The sequence below is a fragment of the Artemia franciscana genome, chromosome 4 (genome assembly GCF_032884065.1).
Source record: "Artemia franciscana chromosome 4, ASM3288406v1, whole genome shotgun sequence".
Taxonomy (NCBI): Eukaryota; Metazoa; Arthropoda; class Branchiopoda; order Anostraca; family Artemiidae; genus Artemia; species Artemia franciscana.
Window position 1 is genome coordinate 30,683,459 of NC_088866.1, and position 26,137 is coordinate 30,709,595.

Below are 26,137 nucleotides of genomic sequence, written 5' to 3' on the forward strand. Positions count from 1 at the left end.
TACAAATGAAAACACATGAAAACCAATCGCGGTTCACCCAAAAGTGTTTCTATCAAAAAAGTGAACACGCCTGACAGATGCAGCCAAAACAAAGCGCTGTTTAGATAAAACCGGGCCACTGCGTGTGCTCAAGTAGGATCGACAGGAAAATTATTTGATTGAGCAAGGAGAGTAGACATATAACTTTATATTTATAACACATGAGAAGTTCGTAACTTCAACGATGACATCATGACCGCCAAACTGTTTCATTTTTTAGTCTTTAAGAAGTCTGATTTTTCCACATGGTAGGAAAAAAAATTCTACAACTCTTTCCAGAGTGTTTGGAATACCTTTATAAAGTCAATCTAATGGTATTGGCTTGAGTTTGAATCACTGGGCAACTGCTTTTAGCCGGTATCCATTTTGAATCGTTGCAGAGATGCATTAGAAACCTAGATGAATGAAGATACAGCTACGTTTTTCCGTCATCAGTATAACAAAAGCATAAACATCAGGAGAAGAAAGGACTGCCAAGTTTTTTGTTTTTGAATTTCACGTTGTAACTGATATATGAAGCAAATCACAAATTGCTACCCTGAAACAAAATGAACCTCAAACTTAAACCTGAGCCTCAAGCACCAAGAACACCATTTTTGCCAATTCGCCACATATTTGCCTCCTCGCTACATTTGTGCCACTTTAACTTAAACCTGAGCCTCAAGCACCGAGAACACCATTTTTGCCAATTCGCCACATATTTGCCTCCTCGCTACATTTGTGCCACTTTAACCCTTCTTAGGTTTATTAACACCTGAGAACTGACATTTTCTATGATTTTTCTTTCTTTCTTTAATTATGAAGGTTTTTGTGCAACACCACATTTTCGCCAGTACTGCCACGTTGAACCATGAAAATAAATAAGCAAAACTAATCACTTAACTTTAATTAGACTTTCGTCCGTAAAAGTCAATATAAAAACGTCCATACTGCTTTTTCATTTACAATTACAACGAAATCAAAATAATGAAAACGAGTAGTAATAAGGACTTTCCTGAGTTTTTCGTCTTCACATCCACAAGCCTTTATCGACAGCGAAATAAAACTTAGTTTAAACAAATTATAGGAAACTATACAAAAACAAAATGAGAAACGAAAAAAGCTCAAATCTAAATTAAATTAATATTAGTTAGTGTTTCAATTAGTACATAACAATACGCAAGGTAGGGTACGTAAATATATGCGTTATCAATTCAAAATGTCAAATTCAAACATACCAAAAACTATCGAACACATCAATATTCAAAATATTTAAATATGGCACTTAAACTACGTCAATTCCCAAAGAGAACTACACCTTCAAAGGAGACCTGCACCTTCTTATGCTGTTTGGGGCCATTTGTTTTTAGCGTATTTTTCGCTGATTTTCCATCCACGTTTCCATTTAATTGGGTGCTTGTTACTACCACAATCTGCACATCTGCATATGAAGGCATTTTTCATTAGAACTGAATTTTCAACTTTTTAAACCATATATGGTTGTGTAAGTATTCCCTGAAGCAATTCAAACAATCAGATTTCATGCTCTTGATAATTTTAAAAGAAGAAGATGAAACTTTCATCTGCATGAATAAGAAAATTACAATTGGATAATTTAAAGACAGTTCTTCCAAACATGTGCATCGCAGTCCCTACAATTTTTAATTTTGCTCAGCTCATTAGGTGTTCATCACAGAGTTTTAATGTTTATACTGTAAGCATTATGTGTGAGTCATTTTCCGTCAAAAATACAAAGTCGTCTGACTCCATGGTAAAACTCTAACCCCAACTAAAAAATTAAATGAAGAATTTTATTAGAGTTAAAAAAAAAACACCATGAAAGTATATAGAAATAAAAAATACTTACATGCCGAGAAATAAAACATGACATAGGACCGATATCTGCAAAGATGCCAACCTATAAATAAGACAATTAAAACGATTAAAACTCAAATAAAATAGTTCCAAATATACAAGGTGGTCCATGAGTCACTTTGCCATTTGTAAATTTCCATTTATCAATTTTTCACAATCAAATCATCCAATTGCCCCCCGTTTGAAACCACATACCCAGCAACATCAGGACTCGAACCCCTGTTCTCAGGATTTCAAGTCCATTGTGCTAACCACTCGGCTAGAACAACCATATAAAGGGTAAAGATTATTAAATTTTGTTTTGAAAATCCCTCAACTACTGAATCTTACACACAAAACACAAAGATCTTAGATACGTCATTTCAAAGTTTTGCATCCTCATACTCAACCTACTATAATTTGATGAAATGTTTTCAAGAACATGGTTCCGTTGGTGATATGTTTCGACCTGGACCAGGATGTTCAGCATGTATGCCTAAAATCACTGCAAATATGCAATATTGTGTTGAGGATAACTACAGCTATGATTACGTCATATCCAATCTTTAATCTGTATAATGAAAAAAAATTAATAAAATACACTCAATAACAAAAAATATCTAATGCCACTTTATATAGTGTATATATACACTTTTGTGCATATATACTTGTGTATATATTTTTGTGTATATGTTTTATATACACTTTTATATAATTTTAATAATGCCACTTTACTTTAAAATGGTAAGAGGACTAATGCGTCACCCTGTACTTTAACATATAATGCAATAACAACAAAAACTACCCAATTGATTTTAAAAAGTGTCAATTTTACTCAAAACAAGAGTCTCAACGGAACGGAAAATAGTAGAATTTTTTGTTTTTTCATTTTTACCAGATTCTATGACAGATCTGAAAGCATATTTTTGTAGTGGTGTTTGGGCAGCACCAGCAATCAGAGGCCGGAAACCACCAGCACACCAACCTGAAGCCGAAGAAATGTTGAGTGTCTTTCAAGATTATTGATCTTACTATTGCGGCAGTTTTGACAAAATCAAGCCTATCCAGTTTATTTAAAACAAACTTTTTGAAGAAAGCTTTTTATGAATCCCGCTTTCTCTCCTGCTAGCAGTACCGATATCTTTGAACTACAAAACTCTTAGCTATATTTCTGTACCCCTTACACGTCAAAAAAGAGTAACTTGAAACCTTTACCAAATCAAATAGTCATTAAATTTGAGGGAGTTAAAACTAAACAGATTTGATTTATTCGCATTTTCCGAAAAAAAAATGGACCAACATGGTCCATTTGACCAACATGGTCACTGCAAATATTACAAAATTTTGAAATAAATACTTTTTATTCACTCCCATACCCTTGTTTTAACTTTAATTTTCTTCCTCCCAATTTCCTAACATCCTTACATCATTTTTATACAATACTAATAAGGGGTGGGGGTGGGGGGATTAATGCCAGAATTGCCTCTCAGTCAATTGGACTATCTGTCTTGGCTTTTTCTACAATTAGTCATAACTTGATGGCCACAGCTTTTCCATTTTAATTCAAAAACCAATGGACTCGTAAATTTAGTCGAATGGAAAATTTTGTCTTCATGTGTTTTAAACAAAAAAAAAAGTATTTAATAGTTAAACAAAGTGTATCAAATGAAGAAAACGAAAGACACATGGTTTTTTGGCAAGATTAAGTTATCCAAACAAATGGATATATATCGAATTGCGAGTTTAAAAGTGGTACAATGTAGTCAGAGGATTACGCTTCTGAAGTAAAACAAAGATGCAATTCCTAAATTTTGTGATTTACTTCTGGGGAAAAATTAAACTTTTTCTTGGACATGCAAATTTCAGCGATAGTTTTAAATAATTTGAGGTGAATTCCAAGTAAAATCTCGACTTACTTTCCTTTATAACCTAATGTAAGGATTATATATATATATATATATATATATATATATATATATACTAGCTGTTGGGGTGGCGCTTCGCGCCACCCCAACACCTAGTTGGTGGGGGCGCTTCGCGCCCCCCCCAAGCCCCCCCGCGCGCGTAAGTCGTTACGCGCCATAATAGTTACGCGCCATTGTAGTTGTGTCCCTATGTCCCACCTGTGAATATAGATAGATATATATATATGGTTTTAACTACGTAAAACTTGCGAATATACAACATTCTTTGCTGTCCCATTGTCTTTGCATATAAATAGATTGTCAGGTTTACCGACTCTTGAACATGCAACATATAATGGTCCATGGGAAAACAATCTGTATTCAGATCTATACCTCATGATTCTAATGATTGCCCTTGAGCTTTGTTGATGGTGATTGCTAATCGACCATTCCCTGTCCCGGTGTCCCGGTCGTCATTTACATCCCCCTGTTTCCCCCGGTGTCCCCGTTGTAGTTGTGTCCCTGTGTCCCGGTCGTCATTTATATTCCCTGTGTCCCGGGTCCCGGTCGTCATTTGTATCCCGGTGTCCCGGTCTGTATATACATTCGTTTTTTAGTTTTGTTTTTCTCCTTTATTTTTTTCCTTTTTTTTTCTTTTTTAGCTTATTTAGATTTTTAGATTTTTTAGTTTTTTTATTAGTTTTTAGTTTTTTTTTCTTTTTAGTTTTTTTGTCCCGGTCGTCATTTATATCCCCCTGTTTCCCCCGGTGTCCCCGTTGTAGTTGTGTCCCTGTGTCCCGGTCGTCATTTATATTCCCTGTGTCCCGGTCGTCATTTGTATCCCGGTGTACCGGAGTTGTGTCCCTGTGTCCCGGTCGTCATTTATATTCCCTGTGTCCCGGGTCCCGGTCGTCATTTGTATCCCGGTGTCCCGGTCTGTATATACATTCGTTTTTTAGTTTTGTTTTTCTCCTTTATTTTTTTCCTTTTTTTTTCTTTTTTAGCTTATTTAGATTTTTTAGTTTTTTTATTAGTTTTTAGTTTTTTTTTCTTTTTAGTTTTTTTGTCCCGGTCGTCATTTATATCCCCCTGTTTCCCCCGGGTCGTCATTTATACTCCCTGTGTCCCGGTGCTTTGTTGATTGCTAATCGAACATTCCTTTTGTCCTGGTCGCTTTCTCTTTGAGTGTCGTCATTTATTTTTTTCTTTTTTAGTTCTTTTAGTTTTTACCTTTTTTAGTTTTTTTTAGTTTTTAGTTTTTTTAGTTTTTTACCTTTTTTTAGTTTTTTTAGTTTTTTTTAGTTTTTTAGCTTTTTTATTTTTTTTATTAGTTTTTAGTTTTTTTGTAGTTTTTGCCTTTTTTTTAGTTTTTTTAGTTTTTTAGCTTTTTTATTAGTTTTTAGTTTTTTTTGTAGTTTTTGCCTTTTTTTAGTTTTTTTAGTTTTTTAGCTTTTTTATTTTTTTTATTAGTTTTTAGTTTTTTTTGTAGTTTTTGCCTTTTTTTTCTCTTTGAGTGTCGTCATTTATTAGTTTTTTCCTTTTTTTTTTTAGTTTTTTATTGGTTTTTACCTTTATTTTAGCTTATTTTTCAGTTTTTTCCTTTTTTTTAGTTTTTATTTTTTTTAGTTTTTTACCTTTTTTTAGTTTTTTTAGTTTTTTAGCTTTTTTACTTTTTTTATTAGTTTTTAGTTTTTTTTGTAGTTTTTGCCTTTTTTTAGTTTTTTCAGTTTTTTTTTAGTTTTTTATTGGTTTTTACCTTTATAGTTTTTTTAGTTTTTTAGCTTTTTTATTTTTTTTATTAGTTTTTAGTTTTTTTTGTAGTTTTTGCCTTTTTTTAGTTTTTTCAGTTTTGACGTCACCTGATCCAGTTTTTTCAGGTGACGTCACCTGACACATCCATCCATCCATCCACAGACAACTTATTTTTATATAGATAGATATATATATAACATCGTTCATCAGTTTTCACGGCCTACTAAAAGTATATACCATTGCAAATCGCAAGCGCAGTAAATTTTGAAAACTTGAAACTTTATATAAAGAATATTGCCATCTAGTTTTATAATAGCCAAAAAATAGATGTCATCAGTAAACCATCTCCCAGGATCCCAGAAAACTGATGAAAACTTAGCGTTCCGCTAAGAAACTCTTTAAAAAACACGGCATTTTGGTGATAAGTAGAAATCCAATAAAGTGCCAGTGAAAAGGTAAAATGACAGTAATAGGTGCACCTCATAGTCAGGAGCGGATCTAAAGGGTGGTTACAAGGGTATATGCCCCCCCAGAAGGTCAAAAATTCCACGAATTACAGGAATAGAGGGTCAAAACATAAACGACAGAAATCAGGTTTTGTTAGTACCTCCCCCTCCCCCCAACATATGATTCTGTATCCATCCCAGCTTATAGTGTATTTAACTCGACTTTTGATACATGACGTTTGTCATTCCTGATACTAGTATTAGTAGCAGATTATTGCAGGTTAATCAGACTTGCTGAAAATCATTTAAATAATTTTCTTGACAATTATTATTGTGTTGGCATAAGAGGGAAACCGGCATAAGAGGGAAATGATTACGAATTATTAAATCATACCTGTGCGGACACGAAAGAACAGTAGATGTCGGTGGAAAAATTACTAATTTAAAAAGTCTTATTGATATTGATGTCCCCCAAGGCTCAGAATTGAGTACACTTTTATTTCTGATTTATATTAATGATCTTCCATGAGGTTTGCAAGAGAATATTAGCCATGCAATTCTATTTGCAGAAGATACGTTGATTCATTGACGTTGATCGAAAATTTGACTACAAGTGTTACCTCAGTTAATCGATGGTTTGTTTCGAAAAATCTAGTCACGAATTTTACAAAAACTAAATTTATAGTTTTTGGTCGTTCAAAACGTGTCACTCGAGAGATTTCTTGTCAGGAGCTTCAGGTTGGTGATCGAAAAATTTTTAGGGTCCAATCATACTATTATTTAGGAGTTTTTCTTGATCCCCGTTTGTCATTTCATAATCATATTGAGTATTTAAGATTAAAACTTGCTCAAAAATATTGGGTCGATGTATCGTGTGAAGAATATCTTTCCATTTACCATATTAAAAATAATTTACCATTCTCTAATTGCTTCTTATTTGAATTACTGTTCAGTTGTTTATCTTAATACTTTTTGGAAGCATTTAAACTCTTACAGGTACTACAAAATAGGGCAATAAGAATACTAGGAAATTCTTTACATTGCCCTTCAAAACTTGAAAATGTTTCGGGAACTAAAACGCTATTCTTTTTCTTAAATTTGTTGATTCAAAAGATATCCAAGCATTAAATATTTCCATATGGCATTTTCAAATCCAAAATTCTGAAAATTATTTCTATGATAAATCTCTGATAATTTTACTTCCTCATTCAGATTGTCGGCGGTCTGGGATGTACCGAATTCCTTTTGTAGTTCTGAAACGTCAATGTTTTCGATTAGGTACCAAATACCCTTCATTGCAAACAATTATAAGCTAAATGACAAAATTCTGTTTGATCCAACGCAAAAATCTCAGCTAAATTTAAAAAAGTAATCATCGAAGATTGTTTGCTAATGTTTGATTATTCACCATTGACGATGGGATATTAAATTATTTGATCTTCTTCTTTGTGTGTTTGTTTTTGTTTCCCTGTGTTTGGGATGGCCTGCCATGCCCCTCCTGCCCGATATTTAGTTATTTAATTATCCTTGTTACTTTTCTTTTGTGTTTTTTTTCCATTTTTTTATTTTTTGCCGTGTTGATTTTTGGAATTATTAGTAAGATGAGATGTTGATGTTTCTTCTGTTTTTGCACTGTCCCATCCTTATGAGCTCTGCTCTCTGTTGGGACATGATATTGTTTTTGTATTTTTTAAGTTGAATAAAGAAAAAGTTGGAGTTGAAGTTGAAGTTGAAGTTGTCTTTTTCGTCACGTTTCGGATTTTGACCACTAGATAGAATTATAGCCAATCTTAGGAACTTTTTGCATGCGTGAAAATTTTTTAATAGAAATAATTCAGCTAATCAATATTTCCAATTAATTAGACATTTTAATTAGGTTAATCAATAATGATAGCAAGAATAATTATTTTAAAAAATCAAATTTGAATTAGCCATGAAAGTAAACCTAATAAAAAACTAATCCATTTTGGCACTAATCCCTATAAGAATATACCTTTCCGTATATAAATAATATACATATTGTTATGAAATTCAGCTAGTAAATACTTGGAAAATTCCGACAGATATTACATTATGATTAAACTGAATACTATTAAAAGACATTTAGTCATTTCTTTAAAGAATAACAGCCACAGTACATAATTATACGTAGCCTAATTCTATATTCAAATTGTTGAATACAATCAATTATTTTTTTCTCAAAGGTTAACGTGGATTTCAAGGGCGTTCGAGACTTTGTGGAAAGGCTGATTAATCAAACAGCATCAAATGAAAAAACAATTCTCTAGAATGGCTATTTAGCTACGAAGATGTTTGCGTTTCAACGATCGTTACAGACAAAAGCTTAGTTTTGTTTCAACCACTCTCCAAATATCTAGAGAGCATTATCGATTAAAGAGGTACATCGAGATTTATTGGTAAGTAAAAATTATCGATTCATATTATCCCTACTTTTCTCTTTGCTTTTCTTAATTTCTTTCCTACAATGTCATTCCCTTTTTCTCTACTCCAAATCTCATTTTCGTCACTTTTTGTATTTGTCTACAATTAGTTCGTCCTAAATTAGAACTTAATTTGAACAATATAATGATACAAATGATAACATTTTATAACCCTTGTTCTTTCAGAAGACGAAAGTGCTTATCAAGGTTCTCTTCTCTGGTGAAAGAACTAATAAACTACCTCTTATTTAGCCCGTGCCACTTAAAAGGGCCGCTTTTTCAGCAGTGTTTTCAGCTTTGTTCAGAAGTATTCTCTCCTACTTGCGAAATATACACTAATGTAACTTTTAAAGAAAGTGGAATTGAGTGCAACCTCAGCAACATTTGCATTTTTACTTAAAAGTAAAATCAGACAATGCCAAGTTTTTCTTCTCACTCAATTCGACTATCTGTCTTGGCTTTTTCTACAATTAGCCATGACTTGATGCCCCACAACTAGTTCATTTTAATTCAAAAATCAACGAATTCTGAATTAAAATGGAATAGTTGTGGGTATCAAGTCATAGCTAATTGTAGAAAAAGCCACGACACACGAAACTCAAAATGTCAAAACATTCAGCAGTGTTTCAGCTTTGTCCAGCAATGCTTCCTCATATTGGCGAAAGATTAACTAGTCCAACTCCTATATAAAGATAAATTGGTTCCCCAAACAACTTAAAAACTAAGATCTCAGTGAAAAAAGCAAAACCAGAGAAGTAAAGCCCGTGAGGAAAGACACTCGAAAAGGCCAAATCTTCAGCAGCGTTTCAGCTTTTTCTGCAGCGCTATCTCCTATTGCCAGAACATGGTAACTGCTATATAAAAGGAAATTTATTGTCAAAAAATATTAAACAGCCTCTCAGCAGCGTTTGCATTCCCACCGAAAAACTAAGGCCTGATCACACAAATCAGCAAAGCAAAGCCCATGGCACAAAACTCTCAGAAAGACAGCTTTCTTTAACAGCGTTTAAAAAGGAAGGTTAATTTTGCTAAATGAATTCTAATTTAAAGATAATAATTTTTGATTTATTCTTTTATTTATTTATGGGCCAAAAAGATATTATAAAAAATTCAGCAATGTAACTGTGGGTATTTCACAGGAGGATCAGAATAGGGTATCTAAGGAAGTCGTCAAGGCACATCATTCTATTCCTCTTAGGGTTGATCAGGGTCTCCAGGGGAAGGTTGGGAGGATCATGGACGCTATATAGTTAATGCAGAACAAGGTTTCTAAAAAAAATAATTTGTGTGTATATTATTAAGGTATTTCCATGGTAGAAGGAGTCAAAGTCAACGCTTAGATCACCTTAAGAATTTAAAAAATTATATTTAAACGTTTAAAATAAAAAAAATTGCTAGGATTTCCAGGAATGAAAATCATCTTATGTTAAACAATCAGTCTACTTTCATTCAGTCTTTCCAGTCTTCTTGATTATTATGGTCATTTTAGTTTGTTTGTTGTTGTTGATGTTTTGACAAAAAAAAAAACAAAGTTCAAAGCACATATTGGTGTAAATTAAACAGATATGACTTTCAAGCTGCTTAGAAGTTTTGAGAGGGAGTGGAAAAAGCACCACTCCTATTAGTAACTAACTAGCCTCGTCATATTATTTTTCTTTGGTGTTATTGTTAATGTTGCGTCAAAACACACTAGTCGAAATACAAATTCATTTTCAGTAAAGCACAAATAATGCTATAGGCTTTAGAGGGCTGTGTGAGCGTTAGCCTGTTTATGGATTTTTTATTTTTAAGTTGGGACTTGATTATACCGATTTCTGTTTGTTTTGAGATTTATTTACTCATCCATACTAGCATGTGCTATCTTTATGCTTAATTTGATTATTTACTTTAATTTCCATACCTTTTGGGTTTCATTTATTGATCGATAGTAATTTTTGTACGTTTTATGCTTGGATTAGAGGACCGTATTTCAGCTCATTTCATTTAAGACCTTATAAAATTTTAACTGATTCAACAAGAAACATCAAACATACCTATTCTCAATAACAAAATATTTTATTCTATTTAGGTATGTTTTCGATTATAAAACTATGAAAAATAAGCGTTCCTAGAAGTTAAAAAATGTTCAGCCTCTAGCTGCACTGAAAAAGTAATCAGAAATGGCTGTCTTTTTGAGGGTCGTCTGTCATGGGCTTAAAACACGAAGGGCATTAAAGCTTATTGTTTGAATTGGTTAAGCAAAAACTTTAGTTTTAAATATGTTTTAAAAAATAAGAAAAAATCGAGAAAAACAACTCAATATGCAATCATGCAGTTTTTGCTGGTATCAGGGGCAAAATTCAAAAAATTAAAAAGTAGGTGCAAAATGGGCAAATTTACACACAAAAAAATAGGAAGTTTAAGAAGTTTAAGAACCTAGTTTAAGAAGGTAAACCTTTTTCTGAAGGTTTAGTTGTCTTTGTGAATCCACAGATAGTTAATGTTCAACTTTTTTGGGAAGAAAGCGATGTCAAATTTAACTAATTAGTTTTGATAATACATATTCTCGGTTCAACGTGGCAACGCTGACAAAAATATGGTATTGTCCGAAAAGCTTTAAAATTATGAGAGAAACAAAAGAAAAATCTTAGATATCATCGGTTTTAGACACAAAAAGACTCAAGATGGGTGAAGGGGCTAAAATTTTATTACGATGTTTTTGAGAATATAAGGTCTTAGTACAGAACTATTTTGATCAGTGAGTTTTTGATAATTCGACTTCAACATTACCACAAAAAACAATTAAAATGAAACCTCTCTGGCATAAACACACACCTTTATTTAAATTATATTACTAACGAGCATCTAAGGAAAAGATCGCTCAGTGGAATGGCTATGAAATGACGAACATGTTTACTTTCCAACCATAGTTTCACATGAAAGCTCGATTTCCTTTCAAAGGTTCCCCAAACATTTAGAGAATCAAATTCATTCTCAAGATTAAAGCAGTCAGCGCACAGGGGAATAGAAATGAAATCAGTTTGTTTACGTATTTCTAGTGTTTTGTTGAAAAGTAAACATCCAAAATTAAAGGGAAACATATATCCAGGTTTCAGGTCGATTTTTGCCATTGACTTTACTTTATAAAATCTAAATTTAGGCTATTAGTAGGCTATAGACCATGTAATAGTACATATTTATTTATAAGCCGAACCTATTTATTCCACTTTTTTCACGTTTCAATGTTAAAGCCTTTATTTTCACTGTTTTTTTTTTTCTTCATCTCTTTTTATTAAGCAATCATAACAAAAACCATGCACTAAATTACTTTAGATGTTTCTCTTATTCAAGCACAGAAGATTATTTCGATTTTAATGTGAGGAATCAGTCATCAATGGGTTCAACTGAGGGGAAGGCTACAGGAGAGTTTGGGGGTATTTAAGCCCCTCCCCCCTACGCCCTAGATTTTGTAAAATAAAATTAGGTAAGGTATTTCCGTTGAAAAATGGCTTTTTTAGCACTGTCATTGAGAAAAACGTATGAGTGTGTGAACATTGCACACCAATATACATGCATGCATACACATAGTGTATATGTAGACGTATACATAGCATAAATACATATAAAATTGCATAGTATACATCTGCTTCCTATTTAGGCTTAATAATACAACATTTATTAACTTATAATTCATTATAATTATTTATAATACTATTATTATTCTATTTTATCTTTATAGTTACGTAATAATATAATTATTTACAAATTTATAAATCCTAAAGTATATATTTTGATTCCACTTTGCTTATCTTCCTAGCCGAGTGGTTGCCACACTATAACTGAGACCCTTTGTCCGTGATGACAGGGGTTCAAGTCCTAGTGTCACTGATTGTTTGGTTTGAACATGAGTCAGTGGCGTGACCCTGTAAGCTCAGTCAGAGTCGACCAGCTCTAAATAGGTACCCAGAGAAACCCGGGGAAGGTAAACAGAAAGGATGTGCGAACGCACAGGACGGCTGGCCCCAAACCCCCCATCGCACTTCCTGACTGCAGGGTCATGAAACGAAGATCAGCCCCATCGTTAGTGATTATAAAATCATGATGCCATATTCTTGTTTTCCTCTATAATTACTGTTACCTCTATCAACTATTCAATGCAAAATCATTACAAAAAAAAAGATTTTAAATTAATATGCATTCACGTAGATAATTATGTAGGTAATTAAATTTTTGCTCGACTTGATTAAATTCTTCACTATCCCCCCCCCCTCCTTCATTTTCTTTCCTTTCAGTTTTCATCAGCTAAAGCGGTAGACCTGTGGCCCATCAGCTCATTACCTATCTTATCATTATCTTATTTATCATTTATCAGTATTACTTATTCTTATTAAATATCACTTTACATTATTTATCCCTTATATAACTTATTACTTTACTTATCAGCATTCTATATACAAAGCAAATTTTTTGGATGTTTTCCTATTTGAAGCAGAGCTGTAAACACATATTTATTTTCCTTAATTTAAAATTAAACAGCATTCCTTTATAAAACAACGTCAGTGACAAACAGTATCTATCATTAAACAGGATACGAAAATAGAGATTTTAGGAGTTCAGAGCTCAAATACATTGCTGAAATCTACTTCGAGGCAATTATAAATTACATTATAATGTTATCTTGACCTTTAAATTCAAACCTAGTTCATTGGTAAGACTTTTAAATAAAACCTGTTTTCTTCTGCTAGAGTCCCATTCAAAAGATTGAGTCAAATGTCTATGTTTACACTAGATGAATACATTAGATGCACTGGCTTGTGCCTTGCATTTTTACGTGATTGGATTTTATTTAAATGCGAGTTTTATTTAGTCTTTCTTTGTTTTTTGTATAGCGTTTATGTGTTTTCCTTGTTTTTTCATGTTTAGTTTAAGCTATTTTTTTTTTGTTCTTATATATGCTTCTCCCGTTAATAAAAGCTTTCAGATTTAAAGTTGAAATATTCGGATTATTTTATTATTAAAAGTTGTATTTCTTTTTTGTCCACTGCCTTACTTAGAATATTATACCCGTTTTTCTATACTTTCATTTGTTTAAAAATATAATAATATTATGGCACTTCAAACGTGAGAGCTACAAGTTTCCACAATTTTCAATGTGTGAACTTTGAAATGATATATATTTCTTAAATTTTAATAGACTGTAAGTTAGCCTATTTTTATTTAAAGTCAGAAACAACCAGATTCATTATCAAATAACTGCAAAAGATTTTGACATTCATTCAATTTTTTCTGCACACAAGACGAAAGATATTTCGACACAAGAATATTTACCCTCAAGACGGAGAATATTTTGGCCATGTCCTCCGTATGAACATCTACAGACTACCAAAAGCGGCTCTTCATTTCTAACCACTAGAAAGTCGCAGCCGGGAAGGAGCCACAAATACACTGCGTCAGATCGACTACGGTGATCTAAGAAACCTGCACACCACCGTCTTTCCAGGATGGAAGGACACCACTGCAGCAGCAAACCTGAGAGATGATTCAAGGCTTCTCCTTTATGCCCTGGGGGTCTCTGGAGGTACAAACGGTCGTAAGGTCTAAGATACGGGTTTTTGTGTCAAACTGATTTCAAAGAGATTGATACTACATTAGATGTGAGTTAGTCCGTTAATATTGAATTTACTAAATGTTTTTCATGGTTTGTTTAAAAAACTATTTTTATCAGAGTAAAATAAAAATAAGTCATAATCACCTTATTGACTTCTTTGACTACTCCATCAATAACTTGACCTTTGAACGGACGGAAGACAACTGCTTTATATTTTACAGGATAAACAACAAATCCTTGTCCTGACTGAATAATTCCAGCACCAATGCCGTCAACAGACGTCACGGCTATAACAAACCCATGCCTAGAAATATGGAATTAGAAAAAAGATTCACATTAGGCTAGTGTGTGTTTTCTAGGCTATATTTGATACGGGTATGAGCTGTTTCTTCTCATGCCAGAGAAGTTTTTGACTCTAATAAACATTCTTTTAAGAAAAAAAATAATTTTATTTTAATGTCTGTTGAGAGACAAGGAGCCAGTTGGCAATGACAATTCATGTTGTTATTTCTAAATATAAAAGAGATATATGTTTTATTCGAGATGGGAAGAATAATGATCTCTCTCATTTCTCTAAACTGTTTTTACATTAAGAAATATATTCTGGAAAATTCGTAGTACTTATTTGCCAAAACCGATTTGCAACAACATTAAAATTGCGACTTGCAAGCCATTGATAATTTCAAGAAAGTCTAAAAAAATCGTACATCAACGAAAAAAAAAAGAACAAAGCAACAAAACATAACTCTTCATCCTGAAAACCAGTCACTTCCCAAATCTTATACAATATAATTCATAAAGTTATCTCCCTTGTAAAAATCAAACGATTGACATCAGTAGAAAGGCAATATCCATGATTTTTTTCAGGTGGAGGAGGGAGGGGGTTACAAAAAAATTCAGAAAACGCGTCGAAAAATTTTACGTGTATCTTCGCCACAATTTTACGAGTCAGACCGAAATTTAAGAGGGGGGATCCAAACCAGATAGCCCCCCACCCCTGGCTTGAAAAGATTGAAATTTGAAATATTAAACCTTCCCATGTTAGTAAAACTTAGAAAACGATTATATCTGAAAAAGAAAATGTCCTTTGAAAAGAAATTTAATATAGGGGATTATCGTTTTAGGTAGTAAGTTATTAAATTAAAAAAAGCAAGTTTTTTCAACTGAAAGTAAGGAGCAACATTAAAATTTAAAATGAACAGATATTATTACGTATATGAGGGTGTTCACCCCCACGTCTGCACCTCCCTCTTTACGCTATAGTTCGAATTTTGTTCCAATTCTTTAAGAATGACCCCTGAATCACAGAGTCGGTTTAATTAGAATAAATAGCTCTTTCGAAAGTACTAAAACAACTTTAATGTAAAGAGCGAGGTATTGACGAGAGGGAGAACCCCTTCATATACATAATAATTTCTGTTCGTTTTAAGTTTTAATGTTGCTCCTTACTTTTATTTGGAAGAACTTGTTTTTAGTTTTTTTTTAAATTTCTGATCGTTTCTTAAATAATACTGGGAAATCCGGCACCCCTTTATTGAAAATTCCCTTCCCCCATGAAAAATTGCTCCATGGTAAGATCCTCCCATGTAGAACCCTCCCTCAACCCCCTCCTCAAACCAGGTAACCCCCCTGAAAACGTCTGTAAACTTCCCAATAACCAATATTATATGTAAACAATGGGCAAAGTTAATAGATTGCAGCCCTTCCCCCAGGGGACTGTGGGGGATTAAGTCATCCTCAAAGACCTAGTTATTGGATATTCGGACTATGTTGAACAAAATGGATATCTCAAAATTTTGATCAGTTGTGGGAAAAAGACTGTGGGAAAAAATGAGCGGGGGAGGGGCCTAGTGATCCTCCAATTGTTTGGTCACTTAAAAAGGAAGTGGATTTTTAATGTCCATTCGAATAAGCCCTCTTTTGATATTTTAGGATCACAGGGTCGATACGATTACCCACGGAAAAAGAAAAACACGCATCCGTGATCTTTCTTCTAGCATTTTACAACTCTACTTTTTGGCGTAAAGACCCAAAACGTAAAGCAGATAAACTCTTTACGTAAGTAAATAAACTTTGGCGTAAAGAGCGAAGCGTTGAGGAGGGGACAGCCCTTTCATATACGGAATAATTTCTGTTCGTTTTAAGTTTTAATGTCGCTCTTTACTTTCAGTTAAAAAAACGTTTGTTTTTTTTATTTAATTTCCGAACGTTTTTGAATTAATGCAGGTTTTGATTTTGGCTCACCGTACATGAATAATTAAAACGAAATTTGCATATTAATTTTACTTTTTTTGGCTAAACGGCTTTCTTAAAGTTTTGATCAGACAATTTTGAGAAAAAAGGGGCGGGGGATGGGACCTAGTTGCCCTCCAATTTTTCGGGTCACTTAAAAAGGACACTAGAAGCCCTCCAATTTTTCGAGTCACTTAAAAAGGACACTAGAACTTTTAATTTCTATTAGAATGAGCCCTTTCACATTTTAGAACCACTGGGTCGATACGATCATCCCTGGGAAAAAAAATAAATAAAAATAAACACACATCCATGATCTTTCTTCTGGCAAAAAATACAAAAATCCACGCTTTTGCAGATAGGACCTTGAAACATGCAGAGTAGGGTCTCTAATATGCTGGATCTGATGGTGTGCGATTTTCATCAAGGTTCTATGACTTTCAGAGGGTGTCTCCCCATTTTTTCGAAAAAAGACAAATTTTATCAGCCTCTCAACTTTTGATTGGTAAGACTAAACTTGATGAAACTTATATAGTTAAAATTAGCATAAGAATCCAATTCATTTGATATATCTATTGGTATCAAAATTCCGTTTTTTAGAGTTTTGGTTATTAATGAGCCAGACCGCTCCTTACTAAAGTTCGCTACCACGAACTGTTTGATACGGCTTCGCAATCCAATAATAATTCACTTCAAAAATTCTAGTATATGCAAATACATATATAAAGTACAGCATATGAAATATAATATATCGAAATGAGTCACAAGTGACCTCAGTAAAATGTCCATGTAAGAATTTCGAAAGAATCATTGGGAACAACTATATGTCAAAAACAACATTCACTACAAATTGTTTCTCACTATATAAACTAAAATGCATAGACAAAGATTATTTCTCAAGAAACAAAAAAGAAATCCTATAGTAGACACGACTGTTCTACCCTAGATATAATGCGATTGGCGTCTGGTTATTTATTTAATTTATTTCATTTCTGAACGTTTTTGAATTAATACAGGTTTTGATTTTGGCTAAAAATACATGAATAATTCAAGCATGAGGAGGAGGCCAAGTTGCCCTCCAATTTTTTGTTACTTAAAAATGCAACTAGATTTTTTTTTACTCCTACTGTACAACCTAATTACTTAGTACCAACTGTTTGCTAATTTACTTACTTGCCACTGCAAGTGCCTTCGACCTCTGAATACAGTCTTCTCTTTACAGTATCAATAAGCTGTGGTCCAAAATACCTTGGATGTAGGATAATATCATGACTAAGTGAAAGCTGAAAACAAAAAAAAATAATAAAAGATCACTTTCAGTGGATTTAACTTCACCTCGACATTCTGATTTTATCAAAATGTAACTTCTACATCCATGATTTTTGTGATTCCTTTTAAAGTGCAAAGGACATCAAAATTTTGTCATAATTTGGTCTGCAACTATATTATGCTATTTTTACAACATTAGGTCAAAAAATTAATAACGATTAAATGCACTAACAAAAAAGAAACAAAAGATTTCATAAAACGATTGGTATAGCATCTCAACTGTACAATTTTGTTCTTGCTTCAGGTAGGCAGACGCTTTATAAAAGAAGGTGGCAGCAATGACAATGCAACTTCCAAGTAGAGTGTCCAAAGTTGAGGATTAATTGAGGATGAGATAAGTATCTGTACTCACAGAGAGAGAGAATTTTTGGCGACTCATGAGTGAACTCATAAGACAGATATTTTTTACCAAGTATGATTTTGCATGAAGTTTCTGTATAGTTTTGATGTCACTGCTGAGAAATTCTGTGTTGTGCACTTGAAGGCCCCAGACTGGACATGCTTACTCAAGTAAAGGCTACACAAATATATGCCAGTCAGAATTACATTGCAGAAAATCTAGGGCGCCACAAAGTAACCAACAATCTTGGTGCGAAATCTCTTTTCTTTTCTAGGTTTGCATAATGTGCGCTAAAAGATCAATGTGAGCTAAATGTGACACCAATTATAACTGAGGTTGAGATAACTGTTTACTTTGGTTCAGGACAGAAGACATTACGTTTCAGAGGGTTAAACCTCATAACTTTTGTTTTATTCCTGTTGATTTACATCCCATATGCGTCACATTGGCTGTCAAAAGCTGATTTGAGGTCGCTACTGAACCACATAACAACTTGGTGCTTGTCCACTAGATATTTTAGGAGGATGGATAAGTTATTAACGCATTTAAAAAAAAATCCTCAACTTCCAGAAGCCAGTAGAAACAGCACCAGTTGAACCAGCAGAAACAGCACCAGTATTTATCACCAGTAGAAACAGTAGGGCTGCAAGTTTTATGCCTTAAGATTTTGTGATTTGCAGCCGGTATGTATCACACTGTCTGACAAAAGCTGATTTGAGATCACTACTTAACTGTCAAACAACTTGCTGAAATGTTTTTCTTTGTATATTGGAGAATTTTTTTTAAACAAGTTAGATTTACCTTCTTTCAAAGTGGATAGACAGAAATTGATCTTTTCTTGTTTTTAAGTTTTGATTTTGCAAATTTTCTGCATTTTGTATGCAATTTCTTCTAAGAAATAAAATTTCTTCTACAACTTTTTCTATTTTATTTTGTAATTCGGCAAATACCCTAAATTTTGTCTAGGTAAAATGCCCTAGATTTGAAACTTCAAGCTTTAGAAATCAAATAGCTTTTAATACTTGCAGAACTCCATACTACCTCTATGACCAGCCAAAGCAAAATTTCTGCATCTCTCATAAATTTTGAAAAATAATGCTTGAAATCATAATTTCAAAACAGAAGTTCATAGAAAGTTATTACCAAAGAGACATAGTTGCATTTGGTGCACAGCAACTGTGACTGCAATACTCCATAGGTGCTACAACAACACTACCATGGTACCAACACGTCTCTATTATTGAACACATTTTTATTATTGTACATGCTTTTGAGAATACGATTTTTCATAACTCTACACAAAATAATCTTTTGCACAAAATATATACAACATTGTAATTCTTAGAGTTGTATGTGTCTAAATGCTTTTTTTATCAAAAATATAACTCTGGTGTTTATAATAGTGACTTTGGAGACAAAAAATCCATTCTATCATTCCACCTATAAATTGGATTGTTCTGCTATTAGATATGTCAAAATCTTTTAAACAAGAATGTGATTAGCTTGAATTTTTTAACCAAATACAACACATACAAATTCAAATATACTGATAGACAAAAGTGGAGCCTAATCTTGGCCACACATAGAATGCTTGAGCCTAATCTTAGATAATGCTGTCTAATCTTCAACACAGGATTTTAAAGTTTGAAAAACATATCCTAATAACAGACAAAGTCAACTTTGGATCAACTAAATCTAATACAAGTCTCTTGAAACAGAATAATTGTATTTATTTAACTAGAGTGTAGAGCTAACTTTTATCTCAATTCAAATTTTGAAAGACCAGACATTTTCCAAGATTATAGTCAGCCAACCCCAACTAGTCTAGCCCTAATCATCAGCCAATCACAACTATCTAACCCTATACACACAATGTGCAAGATTATGACCCTTCTGTCTATGTATAGGAAAGACAATTTGGTACTTACGTGTTATCACAAGCACACTCAAGAAGTAAGGTTTGGTTAATCATGATAAAATATGGCTAAATATGATGAAAATATAATATTCTAGTAGCAAAACTATGGAAACCAAAACAGAAAATTATGGAAAGCAGGCTATCCAGTTTACATTATATTTAATACCTAACAAACTCAACATACCAAACATTTAATTAAAATATACCTCCATAGTAGTTTATTTCACTTCGGCTAAGCAGACAATCTGAGAGTGAAAAAAGAGAAAAAGAGAGGTAAAAAATACGGCATTGGACCTTTACAATCCCCACTGGCGGTGCTGATCTCCGTTTCTAGGTCCTTCATCCAGGAAGTGCAATAGGGGGTTGGGGGCTGACCATCCTGTGCTTTTGCACACCCTTCCTGTTTACCTTCCCAGATTACTCCAGGTACCCATTTAGAGAAGGGTAGCCTCTGGCTAAGCTTACTGGCCACTGACCCAGTCCCAAACTAAATAATTTAGTACACTAGGATTTGAAGCCTTGCCCTCCCATACAAAGGATCCTGAATCCAGCAAAGTGCTGGATTCAATCTGAGAGTGCACATAGAAAAACCAATTTTAAGGAGATCAACTTCTTGAGTGTAATCAGGACAACTTGTAATTACTGATAGTTTTTAATGAGAACATCTGGCCATGATTAGGCACTAGTCAAGTACTGGGGGTCTTACCCTATAGGGGGCACATTGTGAGGATAATGACAATTATGTTGAAAAAGAGAATATCTATAAGCCTAAATAAAACCTGTAGAGAAAGAAATATGAGACGGAATTATTAGCTACAATTATTCGCATATTATGAAGTATGAGTTGTTTCCTTAACATGTTTCCTTCACTACAGGTCCTTGTCTAGGCTTATAATAAACATAAAATACAAAATCTAATGGTACTCAAAGTCTTGTGCCAGAATTTTTGGGCAAAACAGGCAACAAATTTACCTTTTTGCAATAATAATTTTAAATTCTTTTTGAAATAAGTAAGCTAATTAATAGAAAACATTGAGCATGGAATCATTATAGAAAACAGAAAACTTTATAAAATTATAATGTCTTCAAAACTTCCTGTAACCAGACATTCAACCAAATCAAGCAGTTGAAGGGAAGGTTTTGGGAGAAATATGCTGAGGATTTTAGAGACAATCCTAAATCTTTCTGGCATTATGCCTCTCAAGAATGTTGCAGCAGATGCACAGTCCTTGATATCCTGCACAATAATCAACCACTAGCTAATCGTGAACTGAAAGTTGAAATTTTCTACCAACAATTCTCATCTGTTGTTTCCTCCAATTCCAGTATCACATAAAATGGAATCAATTCTGATTACTGGCTTAATAGTTCTAAATAGACTTATGTCCCTCAAAATGAATTAATATGCTTGTCCAGACTGTATTTATCCTTCATTGTTGAGCAGTCTTTTGTCAACCTCTTTCCTTGCTGTTCAAGTTATCATTAAATCTTTCCAGACTACTTCTGGATTGGAAAACAGCCCATAACATTTTAATATTTAAGAAAGCTAGAAAGGATCTTGCTGAAAATTAGTTACCTATTAGCATGACATCAGTGGTTGTAAAAGCTTTTTGTAAGCCACCATGCAGGAACTTTCCTACCCTACAAGACTAGCAAAGCTGAAACTCCCAACACTTGTATAGAGGAGAATTAGAGGTGATGCCATTTTAGCCTATGAGTTAATGAGGGGTCATATGATCCCAGCATTTTTCCCAGTAAATGTTTAGTTTCATTACAAGCTGTCTAAACTGGAAACTATGCTGTAAAGCGGCATAGTTTCCAATTTGGAGCACTTAGAAATTCTAATTCCAGAGGCGCATCTATTTTTTAGCTTTCTAAAATCCATTTTCAGCTTTCTAAAATCCCCCTTCAACAAACTAAAAATTTGTAAAGTGGACAGGGTTTTGAAGCAGAGGGAAATGTTGGGGTTGTACAATATGAATAAAATTATACTTTTAATACTATTTCCAGCCATCATTGGTAATTTCTCTATAGTAGTAAGTCAAAAGATAATTAAAAAACCTATGCATCCATTAATGCTAATTATCCACTTTCAATTTAAAGTTTAAACTAGCCAATGAACTGGTGAATCAGAGCAATTAGTTAAATATTATGTTTATGTTCTGTTGATTTGAAGAAATGCCTTCCAGTGCAATGGACATTATACAATTTTTCAGTTCAAGATTCAATTTGTTTGAAAAGACGCTTTGGCTATGAGAAGGTCTTGTTGAAAAAATTTGCTTGAATACTGAGGTAACATTACCTATAGAGCAATCAAATTAATCCATGAGCCCTGCAGGCAGCAGTGCAAGGTCTTGGCCTGCAGCCTGAAAGAGTAAACAAAAAGTAGGTCATAAACATCAACTAACAAGTCAACCAATCAAAATACAGACCTCACCCTTCTGCCTGCAGGGCTCATGGACTAATTTCCTTTGCTCTATGGGTACTGTTACATATAAGCAAAATTATATGTTTGTTTTAATAAATGTCTAGTTTCACCACAAGCTGTCTAAAGTGTGTATTACTGCATATGGCAAGATTCTTATGATTGAATATAGTTTCTTTGTCATTATTAGAGAAGTGCATCCATTTTTTAGCTTTCTAAAATCCCTCTCCAACAAGACTAAAAATGCATAAAGTGGGCTTGCTTACAGCTAACATTACCTATAGAGCAAAGTATATTAGTCCATGAGTCCTGCAGGCAGTGGGGCCAGGTCTATATTCTATATTTATTCAACAAAGAGTGATAAAACTCAAACAAAAAGAAAAAAAGTAAAGAAAAACCTCAAACAATGTTTATCAAGTAAATATAGAATACAGACCTTGCCCTGCTGTCTGCAGGGCTCATGGACTAATACACTTTGCTCTACAGGTAACGTCACCTGTAAGCAAGCCCACTTTATGTATTTCTAGTTTGCCCTATGGAGGAGAAGGGTCAACCAGAAATGGATGCACTTCTAGAATTAGCATTTCTAAGTGCTCTAAACTAAACATTTACCTTTGTTTTCTTCAAACAGCTGGCCAGTTTAAACTCAAAAGTGAAAATGGATAATTAGCATTAATGGATGTGTAAGTTTTTTAATTATATTTCAACTTACTACTATAGAGAAATTGCCAGTGATGACTGGAAATAGTATTTAAAATATAATTTCATTCATATTCTACAACCTCAACATTTCCCTCAGCTTCAAAACCTTGCCTACTTTACACATTTTTAGTTTGTGCCCCATGGAGGAGGAGGGTCAACTAGAAATGAATGTGCTTCTAAAATTTTCTAAGTGCTCTAAACTGGAAACTATGCTGTTTTGAAGCATAGTTTCCAGTTTAGACAGATTGTGATGAAACTAAACAATTACCTTTTTCCCACTGTTGTCCTCTAGTAAATGTAAACTCAATGGTGAAGCTATTGATCAATGTACAGCATTTCATCACTAAAGAATTTTGAACACAACCTAGATCATCAACTCTTGAGCTCTACTAGGTCATATGCTTATATTAAGCCAAGCTGTAATATAAAGTAATTTAAGATACAACTTTTATTTTGTAGAGGTGTATAGCTTAGCACTATAAAGAGTGGGAGAGGCCAGGGATGTATTGTCAAAAATGTGAATGAACAGAACTATGAAAAGGAGCATAAATTTAGAAAATCTAAAAATGCATATGCTGTTTTCTAGCATGTCTCCTTCTGGAGTCTATAGAGCTTCTATTCTTAACCTTTAGCCTAGCCTTAAGGGATCTTCAATACAAACCACTTTAGCAAGTAGCCTACAGAAAACCAACAAAATAGAGATTCATGCATTTAAGGTTGAATAAAAAAAAAAAAAAAAAAAAAAAAAAAAAAAAAAAAAAAAAAAAAAAAAAAAAAAAAAAAAATATGGCATAATTCTAGTTTAGTGACTTCTTGCTATCTTGGAAAGGGGTTAGGTTAGGAAAATGAAACTTTCAGGGATGGGTCTACAGGCTAAAGTATGTCCTGAGCAGGTATTTTGAAGTACCTACCTCTACTCCCTCTCCTCTAGAGGGTCCTGACCTTTGATGACTTTTAAAAATATGTCTGTTATAAAAGTGAAATCTTGCAAAAAAGATCTTCTATTTGAATGAAGTATAACAAAATTATTTTCAGCTTCACAACTTTGCTCAATCACAATTTATAAGGTTTTAAAGATATGTAAATACATTTCCTAAATTTAAAAAAAAACATTGATATGGCTCAAAATTCAGTCAATGTTCCTATTACCTGAACAATTGTTTAGTGTCATGAAACTATTGTTAATAGATGCATTTTGACTTTTGGGACATCTTTTCTCTCTTGCAAAACTACCTCAAACTCACCATTATGGAGTTATTATAAAGGCTATTAGCACATTAGGGGGGGGAAGCATAGCATATATTAAATACAGTAATATATGCTATGCTTTACCCCCACCCCCCTAATGTGCAAATATATAGCCCAAATTTGTTTCTAAACTATTATAGATTTGCAATTTCAAATATCCAATCAACAAAAATGGAAATGATTGCAATTCTATATGTATAAATACAAGAACATTTGGGCTGGAGTAACTCCATAACAGTGAGTTTGCAGTAATTTTGCAAGAGAGAAAAGATGTTTCAAAAGTCAAAATGCATCTATCAACAATAGCTTCTTGACCCTAAACAATTGTTCAGGTAGTAGGAACAGTGACCCAAAATTCTACTCAAATTACAGGAATTGCATTTTCAGAACTAAAGGTAGAGAAAAAGAAACTGGTAGCCTAACTAAGAATTATGGTAAAATGTTGTTTTTTTTAAAATTTCAATAGGTATAGACCTGTCACGTAGGCAAATTTCAGGGCCCTCTAGAGGGAAAAGAAGTGGAGGTGGGTAATTTAAAATACCTTCCCAGGATATAGCCTACTTTAGCCTGTAGACCCATCCTTGAAAGTTTCATTCTAGCCTAGCCCCTGTCTGAGATAGCAAGAAGTCACTAAACTATAATTTTACCCAAAATATAAACATTTTTTAAACACAAAATTGAAGGACATTAATCAAACTAGGAAAATTACTTACATGAAAAAACATTTTGACACACTGCTGATCAGCGCGTTTAAGTTTTAAATTTTGGCTGTACGATATCGCCATCTAAGACATTTAAGCCTATAGAATAGTTATGCTTGAGCCGCGCCATAGTCACATCTGTCGGTAAAGAAGCAAAGTCTTATGAATGACACTATTTTTCAACGCAGGCAGTTGCTGTAGGCAAATAGCCCCCCGCCATTAGCAAGTCAAGCGATACTGTTCTGGTTCAGTGAATACTGACTGAAGTGACACCCAAACAATCTAGTGATTATAGAAGGCACAGAACAACCGAGTCATACGAACGCATGTGACCTATTGGTCGAACGCGTCAAACCCCAAACAACAACAATAACATGACACGGGTTTTTTCTTGATTCTAGCACCACAATGAAATGCTCCCCCTGAGTATCTCCCTTAAATCCAACTGTTTCCAAGATAAGTAGCAAATCAAGTACCTAAAATTCAGCTGGTGACAGCACAACATGTGCGTTACAAAATAATTTTGTTGCTTAGTTGGTTGAGGTTTTTAATCCTACACTCACTCGTCAGTAATTGTACATATATGTGTTTTAGTTCATTATTCTTTCTATTGGTAGTTGATTTTATTTTTTTTTAATTTGAGTTTGATTTTTTTTTTTTCAGAAAGTTAGATATTTGAATGTTTTAGGGTTTAGTTTGACTCTGTTTGTGTTATTAATTTAAAACACTTTTTCCACAAAGAATTTTTTCAAAGAAAAGTAATGAGCTCCATTAAACCTAAAATGAGCAGAAATAAAGTCGAATAGTTTTCAAAGTGTAAAACGACCACAATTTACCATTGATAAAACGAAGAAACACAAAATGAACAGAAATTACAATAAAGAGCAGATTGAAACTCAAAACGAGCAAAAATTAACATGAGTAGGGCTGACAACCCCCGTTCCTTATCAATACAAGAACATACTTCGCACTTTACTGAATACAAAACGTATTTACTTTGTTAACTTAAATAAATGAAAAATTATGAAGATTTTAAGGAATAAACATTAATATATTTATATTGAGCCAATAATCTACTTTCATTTGTTTTGTTTTTTGTAAGTATTAATTTTAAAAACTTCTATCACAAAAAAAAATTCAAAGAAAAGTAAATAACTCAAAAAATTGAGTCAAATAATTTTCCAAGCGTATAAACTACTACAAACCACTATCAATAAGTAGATGAAACTCAAAACGAAGA

The 26,137-nt window shown here is 33.3% G+C and overlaps 1 protein-coding gene across 1 annotated transcript in view; it reads right to left on the reverse strand.

Moving 5' to 3' along the window:
• LOC136026285 (DNA-directed RNA polymerase II subunit RPB7-like) overlaps window positions 1-25,034 on the reverse strand; it is a 148,161-nt gene extending 123,127 nt beyond the window's left edge. The window contains exons 1-4 of the mRNA XM_065702683.1: window positions 24,910-25,034; window positions 17,408-17,517; window positions 14,147-14,306; window positions 1,886-1,936 (exon numbers count right to left, since the gene is read on the reverse strand). Coding sequence (XP_065558755.1) covers window positions 1,886-1,936; window positions 14,147-14,306; window positions 17,408-17,517; window positions 24,910-24,981 — 393 coding nt within the window. The 5' untranslated portion in view covers window positions 24,982-25,034. The remainder of the gene's footprint in view (window positions 1-1,885; window positions 1,937-14,146; window positions 14,307-17,407; window positions 17,518-24,909) is intronic.
• Window positions 25,035-26,137: the final 1,103 nt, after the last annotated feature.